Here is a 19435-nt window from a genome sequence, read left to right as displayed (position 1 = left end):
AAGAATCATCAACACGATATAAATTATCTATACAAACTTTACATTTTAAATAACATATGTTGCATTTGTAAGGAATATTATCATCTATTACATAACCTGGTAAACATCTATCTGCACATAAATTAATATTCGAATGAATATAATAAGGTTCATAGCATTCTGTGCATTATTCATAAGTATCGCCAAAACATCTTTTGCAAAATTAGGCGCATTTAAAACATACTCGCATAGGTTCGTATAAATAAAAATTTTCAGGACATTCTTACATACAAACTCTTCCCTTAAAGTCTTACATAAAATCAAAATAAACAGTATCCAAAGGACACTATCCAGAAAAGCAGTTATAATTAACTAAGTCTATAATTGGGGAATCTTTAGGACATTCAATAGTACATTTTCTATTAATAATATCTTTAAAATGAGGACATTCTGATAATTTAATACATAGATAAGAATCTTATTAGAAATCTAATAAAAAATCAAAGGAAATACATTTTTGGCAAATTGATTTATCATTTTGTCTATCAATATTACATTTTCCGCACGTCTCATGACATTAACAAATTCCTTCTATTTCTTGCATCCCTTAAGGGCATTTTTTTACACAAGAACTATTTTCTAGCAAATAAAAATAGGTCGAACATTAAGTACATTTGCCCAAATTCAAACATTCAGTGCATCCTGGAGGACATGAAGTGCATCTATCTTCGAATAAAAAATATTTATCAGAGCAAGATTTGCAATTATTCTCTTTTTCAGCATAACAACTAGTGCAAGAAACATGACAAGGGAGACAATCTTATTATATTTTATCATAAAAATGATATATTTATTCGCAAGATTCACATGAAAGCGTCTATGGGTTATATTTAAGCCCTTTTTTGCATTCCATACACGAAAAATTTGAAAAACTTGTACATTTAGTACAATTTGGATGACATTCTAAGCATTAATTATTTATTAAATAAAAGCCTTCTGTGCATGAAATACAACCCTTTTCGCCCTGCTGAAAGCAGGTTTTGCATAAAGGATCACATAGTACACATTCTTATATAAAAGAATCAATATAAAAGCCTTCTTGACATGATTATTAACATTAATTGCCCTAAAGAAAGTATTAAAGAGCACATTTTTGGCAATTTGTGCTTGTCTGTGTACATTCGAGGCAGGAACTAGAACATGGAAGGCATTCAAAAGTTGATAAATAGAATTAAGAATAACATTAAATACAGTTTATAGCTGAAAGGGAGCATTCTTTACATTAAGGAGAACATGGTAAGCATATTTTTAATTCAATGTTAGCGTATTTTCCAGGAGGACATTCTTATAAGCATGTAGTATTGTTCAAAAAATAATTTTCTGTACACTCTTGGCAGTTTGAATCTGTTTAGTCTTCACATTAAGCACATTTAGGATCACAAGAAATACATTATAGGTTTTCTAGGTCATATAAAAATCCAATAACACATTCAGTGCAAAAAGGCTATTCAGTATTTTTATTAAAACTACAACGAGAACATGGAAAAGGACATTACAAGCAAATTTTCTATAAATCAGAATAAAATCCATGTGGGCATGCTAAAATGCACTCATTATTATGCTAGTATTTATCAAAATTACATTTCAAGCATTAAAGAGGACCTAATCCTTTACAACTAATGCATTGTATATCACAAACAAGGCAAATGCTACCTAATAAAAAATAGCCAGAAGCACATTCATTACAGTTTATAGCAGAAATACATTTCATACATTATTTAGGGCACAAAACACATGTCTAATCTTGGAAGTAAAAACCTGAAGGACATTCTGAAAAACACTATTATTGAAAAAATATTAAGTTAGTTTTACATTAAATACATTATGTTTTTGATGTACATGCTAAGCAGCCTTATGAGCAATCCAAACAGGAAGTTTTTCTAAATAAAAGCCAGATTGACATTATGAACATGAATTTGTTGTTTTATCTGTACATACACTACATGCTGAGCTGCATAACTCACATTTTGAGGTATTTGTGGGTAAATATTGACCTTAAGGGCATTCTCTTTAGCATTATTTTTATAGAGAAAGAACAAATCCTTCTAAACAAGATATACAATCAGTACTTGAAAGACATTATAGGCAATTATTTATGCAGGTCAAACATTAACCTAATGAAAAGTATACAAAATCTGTTTTGCAATTTAAGCACTCCATTTCGGATGAACCAGAACATTCAGCACATTTATCATTACATAATTCACATGATCTATTCGAAGAATTAGCATAATAGCCTTAATTATTTAAAGGAGATACACATTAATTTACACAAATAAAATTTTGGAGAAAATAATTTTCCGAACATTATAAACAGCGGACTTATAAAGAAATTTGGTAGCATTCCATACAGTTTTACGGGCATTATATGCAAGTATTTATTTATAAATAAAAACCTTTATTACATGAATTACATTATGTAGGGCTTGAACTGAAACAACTAGAACATTCTAAAGAACAAGCTTAACACACTTAGTTTTAGTCAGGAAAAAAAGATAAATTACATTCAATTTGACATATATTATTTTACAAAAAGAACCCTTATTTACAAGAAAGACATTAATTAAGTTCGTAGCCAAAGCAAGACTTACAATTATCAAAGCATTCTACACAAAAAATATCTTACAAAGTATATCCTTTAATACATTCTAAGCAATCTTCCTATTTTTAACTTATACAAGTTTTACATTTCGGATAGCAAGGTTAGCAAGAATTTTCGATGAAAAAGTATCCTTCTAATTCAGAGCAATCTACAGTACAAAGAGAAAATTAAGGAATAAAAATGGCGCCAGTGCTACATTTGGAGCATTCTCTTGATGAAATTCCGAAGCATTCAATACATAAATCATCACAAGGGATACAAACTTATGTTTATTCATTTAAGAAATAGCTTAAATTGCAGGAAGTACAATTAATTATTGTATTTTAGCATGTAAGGCAATTATCAGAACAGGGAATACATACTTAATTTTACTAAATATATGATATAGAACATTTTTAAACACAAATCTTATCCTAAATAAGATAATTTGGGATACAACTAATACATTTAAAATTTAAATCACAAGTAGAACAAAACTAAGGACAAGGAAGGCATATGCCTGAAAGAGGAACCGTAATATTTAAAGGACAAACTGGAATGCAAGTATTTTAATATAAAAAAAAAGATGGAATACATTCCAAGCATGATTAAGTATCTGCCCTAAAGCATTTACTGCATGGAGAATAACATACTTTGCAAAAAATTTCATTTATAGAAGTTGGAAAACCTTCGAATTGACTTTCACATTTACAAGTATTGTCTAATTGTAAATATGCGCGTTATATACAAGTTAAACATTGGTTTTATTTCTCACCTATACATGTTAAACATGAAGAATGGCATGGGGAAAATTATATAGTTAAATTTCTTACAGCAAAAGAATTATTATTTGTTTTCACTATAAATCGAAATAACTACTCGCTATTTGTTTATTAATAAGGAAAACTAAAATCAATTGTCTGAGGATTTCCACAATCTAACTCTTACGAAGGATTTATTAAATTTTTTTAACCTAAAACAATGTTTTATTAATCTAAAATTTCTAAAAGGATATTTTATGATGAAAAGACAATTTCGAATTAAATATAACCAAAATGCTAAACTTAAGGTAAAACAATTTAAAACTATATTTAGAAAAAGCTGCTAAAAAATCCCACAAAATAATCTTTTTTTGATTAACAAAAATAAACTTTTTCTTAATTAATATAATCATTTTCTTAAATCAAACTTAATATTTATTACAATTACAACTCATTTGTTATTTACGATATATTTAATCCTTTATAAAAAAACGATGGATTTATTTTTTCGCAATTTCTTGTCCAAAGATTTTCCTTAAAACCCTCTGGGCAACTTTAAATACATTTACTTTCATATAAAAACATCTAACTTTTACATGAAATGCAATTATTAGCGAAAATCGAACATTCATAACATTCCTCTGAGCATTACAAACATACATTTTAATTATTCAAATAAAATCCACTTCTGCATCCATTCAGACATAAAATTCCTTCCTTAAAGTAATTATTTGCGCATTCTGTACATTAAAAAGGACTTCCTCCATCACAAGAACTGCATGAATAATGACATTATTCACAAATGGTTCCCCCAGAAGAGTAAAAATAACCTTTATTGCATATACAAACCTTTAAAGAGGAATCAAAATAAGCATTCTCAATACATTAATCACAAGTTGAAAAGCTTTTACAAGAAATGCATAATGGATGACATAATTCATAAAAAATTGCAATATCGTGAAAAGATAAACTTTCATTATTTATATCTTCATCTAAAGAAGCCCTAATTTCAATACTTTAAATAATATTAGAAGACGTATAAAGATTTTAAGAATATTTAGCAGATTTATAACAAATCCAATTTGAAACAAGTGGTTTAAATTATTAAGTTAATGAATCATTAATAGTAACGAAGGCTGTGTCATTTACATCAAAACTATCCTTAAAAATAACAGTCATCTAAATCTGAATATTAAAATGGTTTAAATCTTTCAATTCTATATTCTAAATAATATATTTATTTTAAGACCCAACAGCAGGAGGAAATAATACACTGACACCACTGACCATACATTTATCTATTTAATAGTCCATTCTATTTAACTAATTTCTATAAAAAAAATCTAAATACTTCCCTACTTAATTATTATTCATCATATTTTTGACAAGTACTTTCTTTATTACACAAATTTTCAATACATCATCATTCTAGTAGCCTGCATTTTAATCTGTACAATTTTATACACATAATCCTTCAAAAAAATAGAAGCCAGGCTTACACTTAGTACATTTTTCATCATCTGTACATGAAATGCAGTTTAAATTTGAACATTATTTGCAAAGATAACAAGGAGAATGTTAATTACAGCCAAAATAATTCCTAAAAAAGCCTTAAGGACACAAACATTCACTTTTAATTTACAAAAGAGGTACTTATTATTGACAAGAAATACAGTTTTCAGGATTTCCCCCATTAGTACAAGAATAGCAAGTAAAATGACATTTTAAAACATTTATATTTAACTATCTTATGCCAAAAGCATTTTTTATTTTCAAGTCAAGAAAACTTTCACTATTAAGAATAGAACTTTTAATTGAATAAACTTTTAAATTTAAAGTATTATTATTAAATTCACAAACAGTATTTTCATCAACTAATAATTTTTCAAAAAGTAAATTTTAATTATTTACTTCAAGCTAAATATCCAAACTATCATCTAAAATTGCCAAAAAGGTAATTTCCTTAGCATAATTTGGAGGTAAATTTTTATACTGTTTCGAAATTTAAGAAGCAGATCCACCAAAAAAAGAATAAAAATTCTTCTAAAAACTACAAACAAACAGACTTTAAATATCGATTTGTTTAAAATCATTAAAATCCCAGAAAATCTTTTAAAAAAAGAATGCATTTTCAACCAAAAAAACCTTTTTGTCACAAAAAATACACCTTAAATTATTTCTATCAATACAAAGTTCTTCAGGACATTCACTTAAGCATTTATTGTCATAAAAATACTTCTCTAAATTGAATATTTTTGGACATCTTTTACATAAGTTTTCTACTAAAATAAATCCATCAGTACATTCTGTACATATAATATTATTGACATTTTCTTGACATTTTTTGCAATTTTCAGGACATTTTTTACAAGTATTTTATACTATATTTAAATAATAATAATTCTCGAATCCAAAGTCATCTTTTTGTGGCTGTATTTCTTCGCATTTTACACACTATCCTTTATATAATCCGAACGAATCTTTACATCTAAAAGAAATTAAAGGATCTAATCCTAAAAACAAACCCTTACCATTCCAAAAAGAGAACAATTCATTTAATCCTTATACATAAGTCCCTTATCTTAATGCAATTTTAGAAATACAAATGGCATCTGAGTCCGCTAAAATAAAATCCAAAGTAGTAAAAGTAAAATCATTTTAAAAAGTAGTTTTCGATTCTTAACTTTATGCCAAAACTCTTAAATTATTTTAATAAAAAACAAAAATAAATTCTTCTTGTTCTAAATTTTAGGTAAATATATTAAAATTAAAGCACTCTTATTAAAAGCATCCAGAAATTTCATTATATAAATCATCTTTTTTTTCTACAAAAAAAACAAAAGTCTAATTCAAAGAAAAAACTTATTTTTTTTCTTCTCCAAAAGAATCACTTTTTGTTTAAATCTAAATCATAACTCTAAACCCTTGTGATGAGTCAATAAGACTTTAAATTTATAAACTTTTTTTTGCACAAATTTCCTCTTCAAGTTGATAAATTACTTAATTATTATTTTTCTATTCATCCTATATTAAATTTTTGTTATCCCTATTATCAAAAGAGTATTAAAAAAGCATATTTCCACTATTATTTTTAATCAAACTTTACATTGAGGATAAATCACTTAAATCTTGGAAATTCTTAAATATTTTTATATGTCCAACCTATCCATTAAATTTTTTAAATAAACTGATTTTTTCAAAAAACATTTCACACAAATATAGTAATTTTTACTATCATTTATAATCTCTAAAGGAATATCATTTACATCTTTATTTACAATGCTATCATTTTAAAATATTAATAAACCTGCTCTTTAGCTTGTTATATTTATATAAAATCCTATTTAAACCCAAGTATCTATTAAAGTATATTAAAATATGTAATTATCGAATTAATAAACATTAACTATTCCTTAACCAATTCGTATTTCTATTTATTTTTACGTTTTAATTATTACATTCAATACTAATTCTTAAAGTTCATCGTCCTCACTTCTTATAAATATCATATTTTATAATTTTTAATCATATGATTATAATTTAAAATATCCAGTAACTAGTAAATTATTTGAGAAATCAAGCAAATCTAAATTATATCTAATTTCTTTCTAATCTAATTAAGATTCTCCTGAATAAATATAATTAATATTATTTACATTAATTAAAGTATCTTTTACCAAACAATTTTCTTAATAAGGAACTTTATAAGATTATATTGAATTATCACAAACTTACAAAAAACGTTATTTTTGTTCAAAAAGGCAAAACTCTTAGAATAAATTATAAATTTTAAATTAACAATTTTTATTTAATTTTTAGTTTTTTCCTTTGCTTTATTTTAAATCTCTTTTTGCTTTTACCAATTTAAAAGCTTTTTCTTTATATATTAATGTCATTTGGTTATTTGGCATTAAACTTCCTTCAAAAAGAAGTATTTTCTATGATTATTTGCATTTTATTATTGTTTATTCTTTTTGTAATTCTATAGTAATTTATATATATATCATATTATCGTTTTCAGACTATATTTATATTTCTTATTTTTTGTTATTTATTGTTATGGCATACAAATTTCTATAATTAGAAACTTTGAATATTTTAAATGTTTCATTATTAGAGATTAATAAAAATTCTTTTATATTTGATTCAATTATTAATTCAAAAAAGTCCTAATAGACATATATTCTTTGTTTAATTATTTTATAAAAAACTAAAAATATAAAATAAAATACATTTAATCTTGCTAAAATTAATTTTCTTAAGAAAATTATAAAGATAATAAATTTAAAAGAAAAATAATAATAATTAAATTATAATTTTTATTGAGTTATAAAACCATTTATAATTTTTACACTTTAGAAAATATTTTATAAATGTTAAAATAAAAACAATATTAAAATTTAAATTTTAAAAAATAAAATATTTAATTTATTAATGAAAATTATAATTTATAGAAAAAAAACAATATAAATAATTTTTTATATAAAAAAAGAATATATTTCATAATTTTTATTTTTTTTTTAAAAAAAAAAACCAAAATGTTTACATTTTTTTTATTATATGTTTTCAAATTTATAATAATCTGTATTAATTATAAAAAAAAAAAAAAAAAAATATTTAATTAATAAATATATGTTAAGAATATTTTATATTAAATATATATAATACTAATAGACTTAACTTATAGTAATTTTATTTATCCAAAAAAAACTTATTAATTAAAAAAAATAAAAAGATTACTAAAATATCAATAACTTTGCAATTTCAATTATTTTATGTATATGTATGCTTGCAATCAGCACATTCATAAAAAACAGTAGAGCCTTCATCCGCAGATCTTGTTTATACAGTCCAAAAATACATCGTATGATATCCACATTAAGGACATTCTGATTTAATTTTAGCTTTTTTTTAATTGAAATTTTACTCTTTATCATCAACACCTCTAATTTTAGCATTATATTATTCAAGCCATGGTTTTTTATGGCTAAATTATATTTTAGAAATAATTGGAGGACATTTATATTCCAAAACAGAACATATAAATTCACATTTATTGCATTCTACTTTATCTGAATAAATTGGCATTTCTATTAAATATCCACATTAAGGACAAAACTCGCTTGCAGTATTGAAATTTTTGACTTCGATCTACATTAATTTTATTATTAATTATATTTTTATACCAAATAAATTTATATAAATATTAAATATATAAATAAATATATATAAATGAAAATTTATTTATTATAAAAATGTAAATAAATAAAAATATATATAAATTAATATATATAAAAAAAAAAAAAAAAAAATATAAATTAAAATATATATATATATATATATATATATATATATATATATATATATATATATTTATATATATATATATATGTATATATGTATTTATTTTTTTGTTCATATTTACATATATACATATATAATTTTTTATTTGATTATTAAATTATAAAGAATTTTTTTTTTTTTTAAATAAAACTTTTTTTTTTTTTATTTTATTTTAGTTTTATTTCATTTTAAAGCAATTTTAGATTTTAAAGAGTACATATTTTTTTTTTATTTTGATGATGGTTTTTCATATTCGAGAAATACTTCTACAGTTTTAATAATTCCTTCTTCATATAATAATTTAAATAGATATAATCTTCTGTTATTCATTGAATAATATCTTTCTCCATCATAAATTACTTTTATTTTAGGAATATCTCTCATTTTAGTAGTTCCTTCTATTATTTCTTTATAAGTTTCCATGATCATTTTTCCACATCCTGTAAACTATCCTCTTATTTTTGAATGCGTAAAATAAATTATGCTTGGATCTAATTCAGAAATTTATTATTTTTATTTTTTTTGCATCTTATTATTTCTACTTTAAAAATTTAAAAATTATTTATTAAAAATAATATCTTAAAACATATAAAAATTAAATTAAGAATAAATATAATTTTTAAAAAATAATTTGTAAAAATAATTAATTTTTAATATTAATATGAAATTACATTGAAAATAATTTATATTTTTTTAAAAAAAAATATATTAAAAAAAAATTAATAGTTTAATAATATTAAATATTTCTTAAAATAAATTTTAAAAAAAAATAATAATTAAATTTATTAATATAATAATAAATATTAAAAAAATAAAGAATTTACTAAATAATATAAAATTAAAACTTATTTAAATTTTATGAAAAAATAAATTGTATAAAGAAAAATTATAAATGTAATTATCAAAAGTTATTAATATTATTATTATTATAAATATTATTATTATTATTATTATTATTATTACTATTAAATATATTATATTTATTTAGGTTTTCAATTTTTATATTATTTTTATTTTTATTAATATCTTTTTAATCTTGATTATTATCTATTTTTTTTATTTTAGAAACTTTTAATTATTTATTTTCATTCTAATTGAAAAATCCTTTTTAAAAAAAATTACTTACTTCTTGATTTATCTCTTAACTTCTTCTTGAATTATGATTACCTTCAAATATAATAATTCTTTTTGAACCTCTAAATGCATCAAAAAGTTTTTAAGAATGTTCTGGCTTTATCAAAACATCATCTATAGCTGCCAAAAACATAATTTTTGGCAATGAGTCATTTTATTTCAATTTTTTAATAACCTCTAAAGGATTACATTTTTCCAAATCGAATCCTGCTTTTTTTTCTATTTTATTTTTTAAATATCCAAATGCCAAATTAAACAATAAATTAGGTATTTTTTATTATTATTCTGCAAGTTCTTTACATAGTTATTTTATACTTATAAAGCTACTATCTGCTACTATAAATCTAATTTATGTTATATTACTTAACATTAAAGATGTCGCTGCGCCCATAGATCTTCCCCATATTCCGAATTCTGATATTTTTTTATCTTAATTTTCGATATGCTCTATTACTTTTAACGTATCTTCTCTTTCGAAATACCCTAATGATATAAACTCACCTTCACTAATTCCACATCCACAAAAATCTAATAAAATTAAAGATATTCCATAAGGTAATAAATAATTGATTAATTATAACCCTTCTAATCTACTAGAAGAATTTCCGTGTAAATAAACTACGCAAGGATGAGGTGTTCCTTTTACAGCAATAGGTTCAAAATACGAATACTATAATGTATAATTTCGTCTAGTTTTTACATTAAAATCATATCTTTTTATTATTGTATTATTTAATATAAATGATGTAGCACCTAACTAAGATATTTTATATTGAATTCTGTTTGGAGGACGTATAAGTGCTTTCCATAATTATTCGATTATTCCTGGATTCTTTTACATAGAATTTATTTATTATTTATTTGAATTTTGTTCATCTTTTGATTTATGGATGTTATTTGTTGTCATTTTATTTTTTGAAATTTAGAAAGAAAAAAATAATTATATTATTAATTAAATTAAATTTATATAACGAAAAATAAAATTTCATGTAGAAAAATACTAAGCATATTAATATGATAAATGTAAAACATTTTAACTGAATTATCTTAAACAAAAAGCTACACAAAATCAGCCTCTTAAACTGTCTTATAAAAAATACATAAGAAAATTTAAAATTAAGTTTATTTAAAAAGCCTATTAAAAAATTCTAATTACATTTAAGAAATTTATATAAAATTTAATAAATAATTAATTCAAATAATATTAATCACTTTTAATATATTTAAATAATTACAGATTTATAAAATTTTTGTATAAGAACAATATGAAAGTTAGCTATTAGTATTGTTTAATTTTTTATAAAATAGTTATTATAAATAATTTATTTATTTATATAAATATTTTATATTTAAAATTTATATTTAAATTAACATATATTTTTATTATAAATATTTTAAAACTCGATAAATAGGATATTATGAGTAATTATACTATATCTATATAACAATTATGTTTACTATTATGTATTCTTCTTAATGATATTTGTCAAATGTTGAGGAAAACTTATATAATATTTTAAATTTTTATAATATAATATAAATAGATCTTAATTTAATGTTTTTATTTTTTAATTTAAATATCCGTTTGAGTTTTTTACAAAAAAATATCCATTGGAAAAAAATTAATTTAAATTAAATATTTCCATAATTTAATGTATAATGAAATATTTCATTGCTTAATTACATATTTCTTAATTCTTAAAGAATTCTAAATTTCTATATTTTTTTTATTATTTTATAGTGAAATTTGTTAATTATAATAACTAAAAATCAATATAATTTATTTTAAATAGATAAAAATAGTATTTATTATTTGTTATTTATTACATATTAAAATATATATTATAATAAATAGATATTTTTTAAAGTATATATATATTCTATATAATTTAATATTTTTTATTTTATTTTTATATGTTTAAAACTATTTTCTTTTTAATAAAAAGCTCAGATCTAATAAATATTATTGAGATTTGAAGCAATAATATGGTTTTTTATATTAAAGATATTATAATAAATTTTTTATAAATAAATAAGTATAAATAAGATTTTTTATAATTATTTTATATTGCAAATAAAGTTTTTCTAATTATTAAAGATTATATATTATTATAAAATTTTATATTAAAATATATTCAATTTAATATTAAATATATTTATTTTTAATTAAAGTGTATGTTTTATATCTATTTTAAAAATATTAGATTAGAAAATTTTATAGATATAAAATTATTTAAATATAATTTTTTTCTAATTAATATTATAATAAATAAATATTTATTAATTTTTTTTATAAATATTTTTATATATTATATTATTATGCAATTTTTTAGTTTGATTATTTAAAAAATATTCTAAAGTAATTAAAAAAAAATTATGATATATAATTGAAAATTTATTAAATAAAAAAAAAATCTTAAATAAGAAAAAATATAATCATATGTAATTAATATTATATAAAACATAATAATATAATTTGATTGAAAAGAAAAAAAATTATAAATATTTACAATATAAAAAAATATTTATTTTATATGTATATATTTATATAAAAAATAATAATATTTTTAAATAAAAATATAAGAAAAAAAATATTAAAAATAAAAATAAATAATTATGTAATAAATTCAATTTAAAGTAGGAGATTATGTTTAATTAACAAATACCCAAAATAAAGATTAAGAAGGATATATAAAATTTATAGGTTAATTGGAAGGAAAAGAAGGAATATGGGTTGGTGTTGAACTGACGGTAAAAAAATAAATAAGCCTTAAAAAAAAATATGAAATAAATAAAAAAATTAAGATATAAAAAGGAACACATAATGGTACATTTTAAGATAAAAAGTATTTTGAATGCAAAGAATTACATGGAATATTTGTTCGTGAAAAACATTTAAAACTATATTAGCCTCCTGTATAAAAATCAGAAGAAAAACAAGTTAACTAACAAATAACATCAAGTCAATTAATTTAAAGTACAAACGAAAGCGTAAGAGTTCAATAATTAAAAGAAGAATTAGAAAGAAAAGAAGATGATTTATCTGATTTAACTCAGACAATCCAAAAACTACAATAAAAATTAGATAAAGAAGAAAGCCTTCGTTTATTACAGACAAAAGACTTAGAAAAAAAATGTGAAGAACTCTAATAAAAATTATATTAAACTTCTTAAAATCAACACGAAAAATAAGTGCAAGAAATAATCAAATTTCAAGAAGAAATTTAAGAACTGAAATAAGCATTAGAAGAGCAATCAGAAATATCAAACAGTACAGAATCTTTAGTTGAAAAATTGTTAATTTAAAAAGAATAATTAGAATAAAAATATGAAAATCTTCAATAAGAAAACGAAATTCTCCTCTAAGAAAATAAAAAATTAAAAGATAATTAACTATAAGCTGATCTTGCACTTGAAGAAGCTATGCAAGCACATGATTTTCCCGGTTCAGGTTCAGACGAGTAATTCTGTAAAATAAATGCAAGATTAAGGCAGGCCGTTTAGCTTTTGAATGAAGAATTAGAATTAGAAAAAATCGAAAGTTTGGAAAAAATTATTGAATTGAAAAATTAACTGGAATAAATGCCATAATTAAGAAATACTATTGCAGAATAAGAACGAAAAATCGGAACTTTAAGCTTATAAATTAATGCTTTAAATAATGAAATTGCTGATTTAAAAGAGTAATTAGAAATTAATTAAGAATCAGTAAATTTAATAGAAAAAATAACTGAATAAAACCAAAAAATGGAAGAAAATATCATCGAATATAGACGTTAAATAAAAGAACTTAAAGAGTATCAAAAAATAAATTAAGATCTTCTCCAAAACTACGAAGAAAACGAAAAAGATATGTAAAACGACTTAAATTCCTTTGAATTTTAAATTTATGAGCTAAAAAGAATTCTTGAAGAAAAAGAAGAGCAAATCTAAGAATTGTAAAACCTTAATTTTAAAATTAGAGAAAAAGCAAATTTTTATAAGTAACAATAAGTAGAAGCTTAATAAGAAATAAGTACTACAGGAGAAGAAAATCCGAAAAAAGCAGCCGCATATCAAAAATTATTAGAAACAAACCAAGAATTATTGCAAGAAAAAAGAGAAATGTACAAGAAATACATATAATCTTCTATATAGTTAATAAATGTAAACACTGATGCTTAATTTAAGGCTGAACTATTATTAAAATCAATACCTGATTTTGTCTTTTAAAGGCTAAATCCTGAAGCATTAAAATATATAACGAATTTATAAAAAGGGAATTATAAAACAAATTTATTAATTAGCGAATTAATTAATTATATATAAAGAAATACAGAAAATATATTGAAAGCTGAAAACCACACACTTTTTAATTGGTTAATTGCAGTTTTGTTTGGTTCAAATTAACTACTTTTTTTTATTAAAAAATCCTATTTATAAATTTAAAATGTATCTAATAGTGAAAATATAAATTAACTTTTCTAAAAAAATATTTTTTTAGGAATTTAATTTGTTGATAATGCTCTAAAAGCTATCTCAGAAGATATACTTTCGGCTTAAATTCATATAGAACAATTGCTTAAATGTAATGCGAAAATGTGTGAAAATGAAAATAGCGAAAATTAATAAGAATAAGAAAAAGAGCACGAAGATGTTCTCTATTTATTCTTTATGCTTGGAAAAGTTAATATTGGATTAGAATAAGCTTCTTTTTCTGTCAAAAGTTAACAAATATCGCCTGATATATTATTTAATACATTCCAGAAACGAATATTGGAATTCTAACAAAATATTGACGAAGGAACTTTAAATTTCCTAAATGAATTAAAAGTTAAGAAACTAACAGAAAACATAAAAAAACTAGACTAATAAATAATTTAAATAAATTCTAATTAGAATGAATTACTAGAATTTTATTAATAATAAAACCAAAAAACATTAAAATACGAAGAAGAAGAAGAGTAAGAAATTAGCGAAACCGAAAAAGAAAAGTAACTAAAAATTTAAAATTTTAGAAAACTAATTTCTGACACAGCCAATTTATTATCAAGTTTAAATACAGATTTTGTCTAAAAAATGAAAAATTAAGGTAGCTCAGATATATAATTATTAAAAGGAGAAACATTTTGGCATAGAACAATTTATTAAATCCGTGAAGAAATACAAGGAGTTGAAAATACAAGAAATAAAAAGGAAAATCTAGAAAAAGAATTAAGCGAAATGTTAAAAAGTTAACTATTATAAGAAAAAAAAATTAATGACCTATAAAAATTAAAGGAAACACTAGAACAAAGAGTTGTTTCTTTATAATTGATTAATCAAAGAATTTAAGTTCTTGAAAATGAAAAAAAAAATTTCAAGAAAAAGAAAAATAATTTGTTGAAGCTTCCAATATAGTTAATAAAGAAATGGAAAGTCTTAAAAAAAGATATAAAGAAGCTTAAGAAGAAATAAAAAATTATAAATAAAATATAACTTCTTAAATATCTAATAATTTTCCTTTATAAAATAAATAAGCAAATTCTAATAAAGCTATTCTTTAATTAGGAGGAAGATAAAACGTTTCATCACGTTTTGGTTTATAAGGAGAGACTCCAAGATGTATGAATATAAATTATTATTAAAATTTTATTTAAAAATTAAAAAAGCTGAAAGATAAAGTATATTTTCAAACTAAAGTAGTAATGACCCAGAAGTAAATGAATTAATTAAATTTTATGAAATCGAAAATAGTTTACTTAAAAATAAAGAACTTAAACAAAGAATAATTTCTCTTAAAAATAATTCATTTAATCTTAATTTATTTTCAAATCTAAAATAAAAAGATGAAAATGAATGTACTCCATCATTCTTTGCAAATTAAATAAATCAAATCCATACAGTTTAAAAAAATGCTTTACTTGTATTAGCTCAAAGTGAAATTGTTAATATTAATTCTAATAATTGTAACAATAACTCTATTTTATAAATTGATAATTTCTTCTAAAATTAAAATAAATCAATTAATTAACTTAAATTTTAAGCATATTAGTATTAACAGAAAAAACAAAAATATATAATATTATTATTATTTTTTTTTATAAAAAAAGGATTTCTAATAATCTATCAAAAAAAATTTCTAATAATACTAACTCATTTAATGAAAGAAGCGATTATTCTTCTATAAAAGATTTAACATCAAATGATTAATTTACAAAATTAGCTAATTTTATCTTTTTAATTAATCAAGTATATATTTATACATATAACACAATTACATACATTATATTTAATAATAGCCTAGTGCAGATCCTGAAAGTAATTAAGTATTAAAAAATGTATTAAAAGTTGAAATCACAAGATAAGAATGGATTAATTTAAAAAAAATATTCTGAATGTGAACAAGCTTTATCTCTTAATTCTATTTTAAAAAATTATAAAATAAATATATATATATGTATTTTTTTTGTAATATTCTTTTCTAAATTAATTTTTAATTACATTTGTTTTAAAAATATATTTAAATAAAAATTAGGGAAAAAGATTCTATTATAAATAAAAAGTGTTAATTAATATTAATAAAATTGATATTTATTTTAATAAAACAATTAGATATTTAATTTTATCATAATAATAAAAAAATATCAATTCATACTTTTAGATATTCCTAAAAAACTTAATTATTATAAATGTATAAAAGAAAAAAAAAATCATATTTCTACATTTATATGTAATTAAAATTTAATTAAAAAATAATTCGAAATTATTTTTTATTAATTTTAACTTTTTTAATTTTTTATAATCGCAATATAAAAAAATGAATAATTAAAACTTCAAAAAACCTATAGAAAAAAAAAAAGCTATATAAAAATAAGAAAAGCAATTAGAACATTAAAAAAAATCACAATTACCCTAAAACCAGCAAATATTAAAAAAAAGTAAGAAGAGCAAACAAAAAAAAGCGCAATAATAATAATTCTAAAACAAGAAAGAATAAATCGAAAGAAAATAAAAAATATAATCATAATAGTCCTCAGACGATGATGTAGATATGGATTATGATAGTGATGATTTAATAGACATAACAAAAAAGAAAGATAAGATCGAAGAAGAAGAAGAAGATGAAGAATCATGCTCATCAAATAATGAATCTGAAGAAATCGAAACATTAAATGTTGAAATAGAGTTTAAAGATGCAAACGAGGACATGTTTCATTCCATAAAAGCATTTATGAGCAAATACTTAGATGGAATATCAAATAATTCAAGTGAATATGCTGATATATTAATAAAGTAAATATTATTAGGAACATTTATGGTTATGGATGATGAAGAAGACAAGCAAAAAGTAAAAGATTGTTTAGGATTTTGTACATTTATAAAAAAAGATAAAGGTAAAGACATTATCGATTATATTTTGAAGAAAAGCGAAAAAAATTAAAAAAAAGAAAAACATGCGTTTCTAAAGAATGTTATAGAAAAAAAAAAAATTGGAATACTCATAAATGAGCGCCTTATGAATTTATCACCATAAACAGTTCCTATTCTACATAAAGAAGTCTAAAAAGATTACTTATGGGTAAAAAAAGAACATAAAAATTAATTTTTGAATGATTTTGATTTCGAGTATTTAATTTGTTTAAGTAAATGTGCAAAATACTCTCATGAAAATGAAAATTTAGAAAATTTCTTGTATCCCAAATATGAGGATTTCTGCTTTTTGTAAAAAGCTGAAGATTATTTCTTCTTTTAATATGATAATAATTAACTTAATAATTCTAAAGAAATTTAATATAGAATGGTTTATATTATAAAATTAAATGATTATTTTTAAGTTGCTTAGAACTTGTAATAGTATTTGGAATGATTTATATTTTTATTAAAAATATATATTTTATTTATTTAATTTTATTTTTGTTGAGGGGTAAAAAAGATTTTATATTTTTAATTTTTTATTAAAAAAATAAATTTAAATATAATTATTAGATATAAATGTTTTTTTTTTAAAAAAAAAATAAATTATACTATATAATGTTTTTACAATTTATAAATTTTAATTAAATAAAATTTTATATAATCAATATCCATAAAATTATAAAATTAATTATTATATTAGTAAATTTATTTTTTTAAAAAAATATTTTAGAGAATATTAATAAAAATAACACGCATAACAAAATTTCATCAAGCTAGGAAAAAAGAAACAAAAAATTAAAAAAAATCTAAATGATAAGAAAACAGAGTTTTTATACAAAATCTCAAGATTTTAGTCGAAAAATCGAATTATTTTTATCCTGTCGAGAGCTTTACCAATTCTAAGAACCCTTAGATACTTATATAATCGTAAAATCTCGTAATTTATCCCTTAACATAATTCCAAAAGACGATATAGATAAATCGTACAAAGAAATACATCGTACGAACATCGTAAAGTAGAATCTAAACCCAAATTTTTCTGAAAGTTTTATACTTGACTATAAATTCGAATAATTTCAATAGCTTAAATTTGAAGTATATTCTAAAATTCCTTTATAAAAAGATCAATTTTTAGGCTAAGTAAAATGCTCTGTTGCCGAAATAGTATGCTAAAGTAACCAAACATTAGTTTTAGATTTATTTTCAGTCAAAAACGAGTTAATATTTGATGAAAAAAATAAAAAATTAATGAATGGACGAATAATTATTCGCTATGACGAATTTAATTAATGTAATGATATGTTCATATTTTAATTAACAACCAAAAATTTAAAAAACCTCTCTTATTTTCCATAAATATATTTAAAAATATGCCATAAATAACCCAATCATGTTATCATTTATGAATCTTCACTTCATTTTTCAGAAGACCTATTTAAAAAGCACATAATCCTTAAAGGAAACTAACTAAACAACAGCGATTATCCGACAAAATGCATATTCGAAATATGGAATAAGCCCGTTTTTTTCCAAAAGCCATATCTAATTGGTTCTTGCGAGATTTCAATAAATGATCTAAAAGAGAGTTTTGAACAAAACACTGAGGAAAGATAAGAGGCAGTTTAAAAATTGAAAAATAACTAAAATGAAGAAACAGGAATTCTTATTTTTGATAAATGTCAATTACTTATTTTTCCTTCCTTTTTAGACTATTTACGTTCCGGAACCTGTATTAATTTACAAATAGGAATCGATTTTTCGAATTTAAATGGAGATTTTAAAGACCCGAATTCTTTACATTTCCTTACTGAAGTAAAAACAGGAAATAATTATAATGCATATTAAAGAGCGCTTTTTTCTGTAGGAACGATTTTAATGGAATATGATAAAGATAAAATGGTCCCTGTGTATGGTTTCGGGGCAGAAATAAAAGGATAAACATGCAAATATTTTTCTATTAACAATAGAAATGATTAGCCTTATATTAAAGGAATATGGAATATTTTAGAAGAATATAAAAAATGTTTGGCTAGAATCAAACCAGGAAAAAGTGCCTGCTTTATTCCTTTAATAAAATAATGTATTTAATCAATTAAATCTCATAAAAATGATTATGTTGTTCTTTTACTTTTAACATAAGGAAGTATATAGGACCTTGAAGAAACAAAGAAACTAATTATAGAATGTGGTAATTATCCCA

The 19435-nt window shown here is 21.0% G+C and overlaps 4 protein-coding genes across 4 annotated transcripts, besides 18 other annotated features; 1 reads left to right on the top strand and 3 right to left on the bottom strand. All coding sequences in view use genetic code 6, as the record gives it.

The window, feature by feature from the left end:
* Nucleotides 1–1061: 1061 nt before the first annotated feature.
* On the bottom strand, nt 1062–3966 carry IMG5_049420 (zinc finger lsd1 subclass family protein, putative; the record flags this gene model as incomplete). The annotated part of the gene is made up of 4 exons (XM_004037504.1): nt 1062–1105; nt 1231–1819; nt 1879–2489; nt 2631–3966. The coding sequence occupies 4 exons, from the start codon at nt 3964–3966 to the stop codon at nt 1062–1064; spliced, it is 2580 nt and encodes an 859-aa protein (XP_004037552.1).
* A 4179-nt stretch (nt 3967–8145) lies between these two features.
* IMG5_049410 (RNA polymerase i subunit, putative) lies at nt 8146–10569 on the bottom strand (the record flags this gene model as incomplete). Its single annotated transcript, XM_004037503.1, has 6 exons — nt 8146–8532; nt 9085–9178; nt 9549–9568; nt 9851–10077; nt 10222–10386; nt 10440–10569. 6 exons carry the CDS (start codon nt 10567–10569, stop codon nt 8146–8148), a joined length of 1023 nt encoding a protein of 340 aa, XP_004037551.1.
* Nucleotides 8569–8745: a microsatellite.
* Nucleotides 8578–8615: a microsatellite.
* Nucleotides 8578–8772: a microsatellite.
* Nucleotides 8705–8780: a microsatellite.
* Nucleotides 8885–8915: a microsatellite.
* Nucleotides 9337–9369: a microsatellite.
* Nucleotides 9494–9531: a microsatellite.
* Nucleotides 9633–9692: a microsatellite.
* Nucleotides 9633–9702: a microsatellite.
* Nucleotides 9730–9779: a microsatellite.
* A 601-nt stretch (nt 10570–11170) lies between the features above and the next one.
* Nucleotides 11171–11210: a microsatellite.
* Nucleotides 11201–11225: a microsatellite.
* Nucleotides 11226–11946: 721 nt separating this feature from the next.
* Nucleotides 11947–11985: a microsatellite.
* Nucleotides 11974–12029: a microsatellite.
* A 219-nt stretch (nt 12030–12248) lies between these two features.
* Nucleotides 12249–12290: a microsatellite.
* Nucleotides 12291–12396: 106 nt separating this feature from the next.
* Nucleotides 12397–12441: a microsatellite.
* Nucleotides 12405–12467: a microsatellite.
* A 7-nt stretch (nt 12468–12474) lies between these two features.
* Nucleotides 12475–17240, top strand: IMG5_049400 (hypothetical protein; the record flags this gene model as incomplete). The annotated part of the gene is made up of 7 exons (XM_004037502.1): nt 12475–12609; nt 12664–13964; nt 15930–16068; nt 16119–16137; nt 16355–16383; nt 16850–17167; nt 17214–17240. 7 exons carry the CDS (start codon nt 12475–12477, stop codon nt 17238–17240), a joined length of 1968 nt encoding a protein of 655 aa, XP_004037550.1.
* Nucleotides 16655–16700: a microsatellite.
* Nucleotides 17241–18631: 1391 nt separating the features above from the next.
* On the bottom strand, nt 18632–19177 carry IMG5_049390 (hypothetical protein; the record flags this gene model as incomplete). The annotated part of the gene is made up of 1 exon (XM_004037501.1): nt 18632–19177. The coding sequence occupies one exon, from the start codon at nt 19175–19177 to the stop codon at nt 18632–18634; it is 546 nt and encodes a 181-aa protein (XP_004037549.1).
* Between the last annotated feature and the right edge of the window lie 258 nt (nt 19178–19435).

Source organism: Ichthyophthirius multifiliis (assembly GCF_000220395.1).
Source record: "Ichthyophthirius multifiliis unplaced genomic scaffold scaff_1120509250130, whole genome shotgun sequence".
Classification (NCBI taxonomy): domain Eukaryota; phylum Ciliophora; class Oligohymenophorea; order Hymenostomatida; genus Ichthyophthirius; species Ichthyophthirius multifiliis.
This window is presented reverse-complemented; position numbering and strand designations above follow the sequence as displayed.